Source organism: Culex pipiens, chromosome 1 (genome assembly GCF_016801865.2).
Source record: "Culex pipiens pallens isolate TS chromosome 1, TS_CPP_V2, whole genome shotgun sequence".
NCBI classification, from domain to species: Eukaryota; Metazoa; Arthropoda; class Insecta; order Diptera; family Culicidae; genus Culex; species Culex pipiens.
The window spans coordinates 102,788,666-102,797,836 of NC_068937.1; the positions used below are offsets into that span (position 1 = coordinate 102,788,666).

At 44.7% G+C, this 9,171-nt stretch overlaps 1 protein-coding gene across 1 annotated transcript; it reads right to left on the minus strand.

Moving 5' to 3' along the window:
- Positions 1 to 4,922: 4,922 nt before the first annotated feature.
- On the minus strand, positions 4,923 to 8,962 carry LOC120430515 (uncharacterized). The gene is made up of 3 exons (XM_039595615.2): positions 8,676 to 8,962; positions 7,639 to 7,894; positions 4,923 to 6,773 (listed from the first exon to the last, which is right to left on the minus strand). The coding sequence occupies exons 1-3, from the start codon at positions 8,808 to 8,810 to the stop codon at positions 6,457 to 6,459; spliced, it is 708 nt and encodes a 235-aa protein (XP_039451549.1). The 5' UTR covers positions 8,811 to 8,962; the 3' UTR covers positions 4,923 to 6,456.
- Positions 8,963 to 9,171: the final 209 nt, after the last annotated feature.

The window sequence follows — 9,171 nt, forward strand, 5'->3', positions numbered from 1 at the left end:
ATGTGCATAGTGCCCAAGAGGTGTAAATACTTTTTTTACATACTGTTATTATTAACGTGAGTTTTGAGTTATGATACTACATACTTGGGTAGAGAGGATTGACAGGTTACCATTAAGTGATCATAGTGAGCTTTCCAATCACAGTAAAAATGCTTCAAAAACATAATGGTATCTGATGAATCTCTTTTAAAAATGAAAAAATGGAAACGCAGTGCATGCGATTTAAAAAAAAAACAATGAAAAATATAAGTAGTTTTGTGAATTAACCTGAATTATAACAAAAACTAACTTCATCCACCTATGTGGTTGGTGCCTTCCTCACTCTTTTCCAAAAATGGGTGATATGTAATATGATGGGTTTGGACACAAATTTCGTCTATTTTCGTTAAGTTCCGGAATACAAAAAACACACATATCACTCAAGGGCTCATAATTATCACTTAAGTGGTCAGAACTCGAAACAGGGTTGCCAGATCTTCAATGTTTTAGACTCGTTGGGAATGTCTTTCGATAACCTTACCAACGATGGGTCGGTTGATAGATCTGGACATTGTTTACATACATTTAAGTGAGATCCGGCTACAAAAAAGTACATAAATATCACTTAAGTGGTCAGAACTCGAGACAGGGTTGCCAGATCTTCAATATTTTAGACTCGTTGGAAAGGTCTTTCGATTATCTGAACAACGATGGGTCGGTTGATAGATCTGGACATTGTTTACATACATTTAAGTGAGATCCGGCTACAAAAAAGTACATAAATATCACTTAAGTGGTCAGAACTCGAGACAGGGTTGCCAGATCTTCAATGTTTTAGACTCGTTGGAAAGGTCTTTTGATTACCTAACCAATGATTGGTCGGATGATGGATCTGGACATTGTTTACATACATTTAAGTGAGATCCGGCTACAAAAAAGTACATAAATATCACTAAAGTGGTCAGAACTCGAGACAGGGTTGCCAGATCTTCAATATTTTAGACTCGTTGGAAAGGTCTTTCGATTATCTGAACAACGATGGGTCGGATGATGGATCCGGACATTGTTTACATACATTTAAGTGAGATCCGGCTACAAAAAAAGTACATAAATATCACTAAAGTGGTCAGAACTCGAGACAGGGTTGCCAGATCTTCAATGTTTTAGACTCGTTGGAAATGTTTTTCGATTACCTAACCAACGATGGATCGGATGATGGATCCGGACATTGTTTACATACATTTAAGTGAGATCCGGCTACAAAAAAGTACATAAATATCACTAAAGTGGTCAGAACTCGAGACAGGGTTGCCAGATCTTCAATGTTTTAGACTCGTTGGAAAGGTCTTTCGATTACCTTACCAACGATGGGTCGGTTGATAGATCCGGACATTGTTTACATACATTTAAGTGAGATCTGGCTACAAAAAAGTACATAAATATCACTTAAGTGGTTATAACTCGAGACAGGGTTGCCAGATTATCAATGTTTTGGACTTGTTGGAAAAGTCTTTCAATTACCTAACTAACGATGTATAACATGATGATGTTTGGTTCAGTTTACTGCCATTTATTCAACTTCTAAAAATATACGAAAACACATTTTTATACATAACTTTTGAACTACTTATCGAAACATCAAACAATTCAATAGCACCGTATGGGACCCTAAACCAAGTCGAATGCAACTGGTTTGGTCAAAATCGGTTCAGCCAGTGCTGAGAAAACTGCGTGACATTATTGGTCACATACACACACACATACACACAGACATTTGTTCAGTTTTCGATTCTGAGTCGATATGTATACATCAAGGTGGGTTTTCGAGCTTTGAATAAAAAGTTCAATTTCAGAGCAGGATTATAGCCTTACCTCAGTGAGGAAGGCAAAACATTCATTCAGTCAAAATAGCATAATTTTTTTCTCCACTTGTTTTACAAATCTACTTCATTACTTATTTCCTTTGATGAGCTTTTCAGGCATGCTCTTTTGATAACCCATCCAAAGGTAGTTCGCATGATAGATTCGGGCATGGTTTTTATCAAAATATCTGAGACCGGTTTCAAAAAAGTGTATAAATAACACTTAAGTGCTTATAAATTTTGATAGGGTTGTCAGATCATTAATAGCGTGACAAGAAAACATTTTGGAAAATGTTCGTTGATCGTTGAAATTTATATGGAAAAATTCGCCAAAATGTATTGGGAAATTCCACGTTAGGAGCGGTCGTGGCTACGATGTTCGCTTTATAAGCGAATGGTTCTGGGCTCGATACCCATCTGCTCCCAACGAGAAAGTTCTGGACTCATTGAATTTGGAATTAAAGAAAAACACGAAGCCTACGGTGGGGTTCGATCCCCTGTCCTTAACTTAACCGTGGAGCATTGATAGCTTCAAGAGGAATTATACAGGTATAGTTGAATCCAAGAATCGGACAAAGAATCAAATTGACTACAAGTTGAACATCAGAACTCAAACAAGATTGCATGCAAGAATACAACCGTAGTTGAAATTGAATCTAAAAATACCTCACTATAAATAGCCTGGGCGACTGATAGAATTCATCCAATAAGAGATGAGAAGAATTGAAAGCATTCCCATTAGAAATGAGAACACACGAAGAATTCGAACAACAATGCAAAAACGGTCGTTACCATTCGCCTAGGGTGGCTCCTCAGACCATTCACCTTCCCAAAAACCGTCCAACTCCAAGCGAAACTTACTTGGGGACACCGTGGTGACTTGCCCTTGACCCCTTAAACAAGTGGAGCATCAACACTTCCCGTCTTCCAAATCCCTTTCCTTGTCCCTGATGCGCGGTGTAGATGGGAGCGGCTGGCAATGGACGGCTGCCATGGTGGTGAGAATCTGGTTCAGGTGGAATTGGTTCTATTCCCAATTATCGATTCCTAGGCAACTTGGGCTTAGACAATCATCACATCACATGGCGAAAATCCAGTCTGCAATCCGCTAAAATCACCGTCTCCTAGCGAAGCGATGTGAAAATGTATTGGGAAATTCCAATCTTTAGAAATTTTAGCGAGGTTGCTGAATTAATCCTAAAAATTTATATGGATTTTGTGAAATGTTATCATACATAGTTGAACAAACATTGAGCTGTGATTAAAAAAAATCTTACCAATGGTCCATTTGACTAAATGAAATCAATTTGCACCATTTGCACACTTTTAATCAATAATTAAAAGAATCAAGTTTGATACACTCAACCCCCGGTGGTTGGTCACTTTTTCGTTTGACACTTTTTTAGTTTGTACCCCGTTGGCGTTGGTTGGTCAAAGTCAAACTAAAAAGTGAACTGTCACTTTTTACACGGCGCTCACACACACTATCAAAACAAACATTTGATAGTGTGTGTGAACTCCGTGTAAAAGGGGTGTTAAACTAAAAAGTAACCCCGTTTGTTTGACAACAGTTGGTGTCAAACCACCGGGGTTTGAGTGTACATGGGCATTGTGAGGATCCAACCCGAAAACAAGTTTTATAAATATATATTTTGAAAAAAGCTGATTAGATCATATTTGAAAAATAAATTGAAGTTCTATTTTGTAGCTTTTTGATTCTGAGTAGATATGCGATGCAAGTTCCGAGTATTCCCCGAATAATATCCGAGGAAATTTTGAAAATTTTGATCCCGTTTCTCGAGATTTTTAAGAAGACAAATTTGGACGCTCCAGAGAGGTCTCATTGAGTTTATTTTTTGAGTAGTTGTTGAACTTTTCCTCATTGAGAAAGAGGAGAATATTTATTCCATTTAATCCATTTAACTTTCCCAAACCCACTTCCAACAACTTTCATCGAAAAAAAGTGAAACCCATCACTTTTTTTAAGGTAATCAACACCGAATCAACACATCAACTCACATTTTGTTTTGATTGTCCAACTCTTCTCCCTCAGCTCACCCATCATTACCCCATCAGCGTGGCACGATCAGTTATTCAAAACCTCGCGTCGTCGATCGAGGCCATTCCAATTTCACCCACCTTATTTTTGTTTCGTTTTCTTTTTCTTCAAACTTTAATCACCCTCAGGTCATCATAATGCTTCTTTTTTTCATTTCAGCGCTCATATTTTTTTTCGGTTATGAACCTCTTACCTCACCTTCACCTCCAAAATCGAAACCCAATCCCGGACATGACAGACCACCGCCACGGCACACGTGGGAAAGTAGTGCGTCTATAATATAATAATAAATATCACCCGAAAGCTACCTTCCTTCTTCTGAATTGAATATTGAGTGTGCTGCCTTCGGGAGAGGAGGACGCGCGCAGCGCGCTGCGTGTGTCAAACTTTCTCTTTTCATTCCCGCTCTCCCGCTTCGGTGCGTGCTTGCGCGTACGATTTTCGAAAACAAACGACCCGTGCGGCCGCTTCGATTTCGAAATTCCTCGCTGCTGCGAAGCAGCGCGCTGGGGAGCCGAGGGGCGCGGCTCACTGATGGCGCGCGGGGGACCCCCCGGGGGTCGGAACGCCCCGCCGGGTGTGTGCCTTTGGGGGACACTTTCGATTGGACGAACTTTCCCTTTTTTTTGGGTGGGTGACAATGGGGTTTTTTTTGGGGTAAGAGAGCGGGAGGGGAGCTGCGCTCCCACGGAGGTCCGAATCCCGAATCCGGTTCGGGGTGCGGTCTCTTGAGAGAAGTTGAGAGGGGGCAGATTTATCGCTTTCGAGCCGGTTTCGGTTTTTTTTTTGTTTCGTTTTGTTAACACAGTCACGGTTCGGACCATAAAGGGGGCAGTGATGTGAGTGCGAGTGTGTTTGTGTTTTGCGGTTTTGTGGAGGAGGTCTCTGACCGCGGCAAAACAAATGTGTATCGCAGGACCGTTTTGGCCGGTTGGAGATTTCTCTTTTGCAAGTGGAGTGCAACTGTTATTCGAAACCGAGGGGTGGGAGGAATTTCTTTCTTGCTGCTCGTAAATGAGTAGTTTGTTTTTCGTTTAATTTTTCATTTTTCATCTTTATTTCATTCTTTTGATGTGAGTGATTGTATTTTCTTTTCTTTCAATAATTTAAACAATAAATAACAGAACAGATCATTCTTACAAGGCTGTTTTTTTTGCAATAGTTATTTGTTTTTAAGATGTTGTAGCTTTTTCTTTCGTAGACGCCCGCGGAACGCGGGAAGAGTGGGAAACTCGGGAGAACGAGTTCGACAGTTAGAATGAAGAATTCAGTTATTTGAAAATTTAAACGGGAAAGTTTGAAAAGTCTTATTACCTTAGCTGAGTTGGGGAACGGCGTTGGCGGCAAAGAGTGCCGAGGTAGAAAGTTAAGTTTCTTGTTATTCTATCTTGAGAGAGTTGGTTTTGGTAAAGCTCCGAATCAGGCCCGGAATCGAGGTGCAATTCCAGCCCGTTCGAGACACGCAGAGTTAGAGTTGAGTGAATAGATTAGAGAGAGGGAGCAAGAGAAGTCACTTTACTACAGTTTAATATAAACTTTAACGTTCTTCACGTGAAACTTGCTTAATCAGTCCCCGGAAGGGTGGGCTCGACTCGCAGTAGGTGCTGCCACCTGTTGCGAAATCGCGGAATCGCGCGCCGCCAGCTACGATTTTTTTGGGGTTATGCCCGCCAAAAACGGAACCTAACGGGCGCGATCCAACCCAGGTGTGTCAGGTGTCAGTACAGTCTTGTTTTGAGCTACTTCGATTTGCAGTGAGAGGGGGGTTTGCAGGGGCGTAGTTTTTGGCATATTAGATCCTATTTTAACTATTTTGAACTTTACGTATTTTCGAGGGGGTGTTTTTTCTTGCTGGTTTTTCTCAAAGACTGCCATCGACTGAACTTTTTTTCCCAAGTAGAACTTTTTTAAATTCGTTTACTACCGTGAGTGAGTGAGCGGTGTTTAGTGAGCATTATTTGGTGTTTGGTGAAAGTTAAGCGAGGGGGGGCGTTACGCCCCCTCGTACAGACAAGTCACAGCTGAGACACAGGTTTTGAGAGCGTGTGTGTGAGAGAAAAAAAGTCGAGAACAGTTCGAGATAGAGAAAAAAAATACGCTAGTTTTAAAAACAAATAAACTAATAAATATTCTCGAGCAAAAAGTAATAAATTATTAAATACGCGTTTATCTTCTCATCGCAAATAAATTAATTAATCTAAGAGTGGTTGTGGTTGGGTTTTTGTGGTAGAAAGATGGTTTCCGCCCGAAGGTTTTGAAAAGAGTGGGGCAGGACCACTTGTAAGAGAGGGGGAAGGTTAGGATGACCGCGAATTGTAACCTACTTAACTAAACGTGGTTGTGGTCTTCACTAAGCGCCCCAGCCGCTTTCACGGAGGGCGCCCGTGTCCTGTGTCGGGGCGGTTGCTCCGCGAAATCGAGAAGAATTGGACGAGAGTGTCCACAGACAGACAGTTGAGGGGGGATGAAGGTTTGGAAAAGGTGGGCCAGGCTGGGCCCAGCCCCCCCACGTTACTGGGAGTGGTCGCATCGCGCTACAGCATGTTTATGGCAAGCTTACTGGGTGTGAGCGGCGTAGGCCAGGTTCTGGGCGTCCAGGGAGCGAGCGTATCCGTGGTGGTCGTCGAACGAGGTCGAGTGCGAGTAGTGCGGGTGGGCGACCACTTCGTAGCTCTGCTCGGGCTTCTTGTCGAACAGCTTCTTGAGGCCGATGATGGCGGACAGGATGAGGGCGATCTTGCCGACGATCAGAGCCTTGAACGCGATCAGGGCGAGGAATCCGATGGCCAGGGGCAGGAGGGCGGCGGCCTTCAGCTTGAACAGCAGCAGCAGGGGCAGGAGCAGCTTCTTGACCTTCTTCTTCTTGCCGCGGGCTGCACGTGGGGGAGAGGGGAGAAAAAAGGGGAAAACAAACACACGATGGTTACAATCCGGTTCGAGAGTGAAAGTGGCTCGGCTATCCCGGAACTTTCGATTTTCGCTTCGCGTCTGACGTAATCGCGCCGCTCGTCACGACCTCTGGGACTCAAAGGCTGCCGACGGTTACGTAACGGATGGCGAGCCGGATGCGGCGGCCGCTGGTTACGAACGATCTTTGAGGTTATGCAATTCTCTTTTTGGTGTCGTTTGATTGAAATCGAATTTGATCTTCGAAAAGAGGATCAATTGAATAAAAGTCGTAATTTGAATTCATGGGTCTTGAAATTGAGGTTATGTAACAGTCTTGCTACTTTCACAACCACGCAACCTAGGTGTGAATAGGTGAAACGCTTTGAAAATTGTATATTTGGAGAATGAAATGCAGTTTTGCACCGAGAGATCTTCGGAGTAAGCAAGTGCAATATTGAGGATGTTGGCGATCTTATGAATGAAATTGGAATTGGCAAGTCAGCATCTAGGTGTGAGCAGAGTTTTAGACTTTTGAAGTTCATACAAATTCATTGTTTGAATCAGTTTCGTCGCCTCAAGCGACGAATCCGTTAAATTCCTCGTCGGCTTCGGCCTCTACCGGCACGACCGCCCGTAAATCTCTCTCGCTCGTGCTCGGCACACGATCCAACCACGTTGCGCGAGGTCAAGTTCAGTGACTTAGTGCCTTACTAACTCGCTTTGCTCGTTTCGTTGCGTCTTCCTCTTCGTCGGCGAGTCGCTCAACCGAGGCGGACGACGGAGTCGCGACTACGTAATAATCGTCATAATGCCGCGAAGCGACGCGATCGTGGGAGAACGCCCTCTTACCCTCATCCAGGGAGCGCTGCATGTCGGCGATCGACTCCTTGGGCACGGAGAACTGGAGGGTGTGCGATCCGAGGAAACGGGCGGCGCGGTCAACGAGCAGGCTGTCGATCTCGGACTCGCGGGCCTCCGGCTCGGCGGGCAGGTCAACCTCGTTCAGGGAGCGTCCGGTGGCGGGCTTCTCAGTCTCGACCAGGGTGATGCCTTCGGTGACCTCGATGTTGCCCTGCACATTGTCGACGTACTGGAGGGCACGTTCCTAGATGGGCGGCGGCGAACGAGAGACAAAAGAGAGGAGATGCGAAAATATAGGTTAGTGATTAAGCTGGTATCGATAGGGGCGATCGACGTGATGCCCGAGAAGCTGTAGACATTGTTTTGCACCACACCGAGACACACACACACTCCCAATAGATGGGCGCAATCTCAAGCAGGTTTTGCGCGATCGCGATACAGTTAGACGAAGTGAGCTATTTTTTTTTCTCTCTCCCAAGATATGTTCCCGATTTCTCGCGGGCCTCGATCACCACCTGGAACGCGCTTTCTACGACTACTACTACGAGTGTGCGCGAGGATCGTCTCGCGATCATTTTCGCTAAATATCACAATTATCATCATCTCCGCACACTCCACAAACAGTTCTGTTTGATTAGTAATTGCGTGCCCCGGTATGGGGCAAAGCATTTACGGTAAACTTGTTCTGCGTGTTTTTCTCGCGTTTGCTCCTCTTCAAGACCAACTGGATCTTTTCGAGATGTTTGCTACTGCTACACACTTGACGGGGCGGTTCGTCGCTATCCAACTGTTGCGATCGTTTGAAAGGGTAATCACACTGGGCAAGAGTTCTGATCGATCGCGTCGCGATCACTGTTCTATCGTTTTGTTATTGTCCAAGGTAGTACACACTGAACACTGAAGATCTCACTTTAAACGGCGCTTCAAGAATGTCTCTTGGGGTAGATCATCGAGGATCACACAAAGTAACTGCTTATCGGTGGTGCAAACAACGGAGGTCTCTTCGAGCCTGGCCCGGCCCTTACCTTGACGCATAGCACCATCGACTTGTCGCCGCAGTCCTTGACGAATTTGAGTGCGCTGGACAATAATCCATCGGTTTCCGAGGGGGCGGCAGCCGCAACGGCCAAAACGGCGAACAACACGACAAACTGCTTCATCTTCACTTCTGCTCTATTAGCTTCCGTACTGCTTCCGGGTTCTCACTACACTGAATGCAGGACTCTACTAGTCACGTCTATTTATCTGAGACTCACACACACTACCTCACACACACTGGAGAGCGCTGGAGGAGCTGTTAATTGTTGGAAAGCAACCGGTGAACTGTGACTGGAAGACAATGCTGCAGCGGGTTTTATTCTCTTTGATTCCGGGCGGCCCCCAAAGCCCGGCCTCGGCCACAGGGTCCCCATGTGTGTGACCGAACAGCCCCCCCGACGAAGAGAGCGAGAGACCATCGTGCACCAATACACACCACCACCTCGGCCGGAGCGTTTCCGAAAGAAGCCACGATCAAGTTGA

Excerpts from the sequence above, each read along its gene's own strand:
- LOC120430515 (XM_039595615.2), bottom strand. The coding sequence starts at position 8,810 with ATGAAGCAGTTTGTCGTGTTGTTCGCCGTTTTGGCCGTTGCGGCTGCC. Across the intron at positions 7,895-8,675 it reads CGATGGTGCTATGCGTCAAG|GAACGTGCCCTCCAGTACGT; the intron begins GTAAGGGCCGGG and ends CCGCCCATCTAG. Across the intron at positions 6,774-7,638 it reads GCAGCGCTCCCTGGATGAGG|CCCGCGGCAAGAAGAAGAAG; the intron begins GTAAGAGGGCGT and ends CCCCACGTGCAG.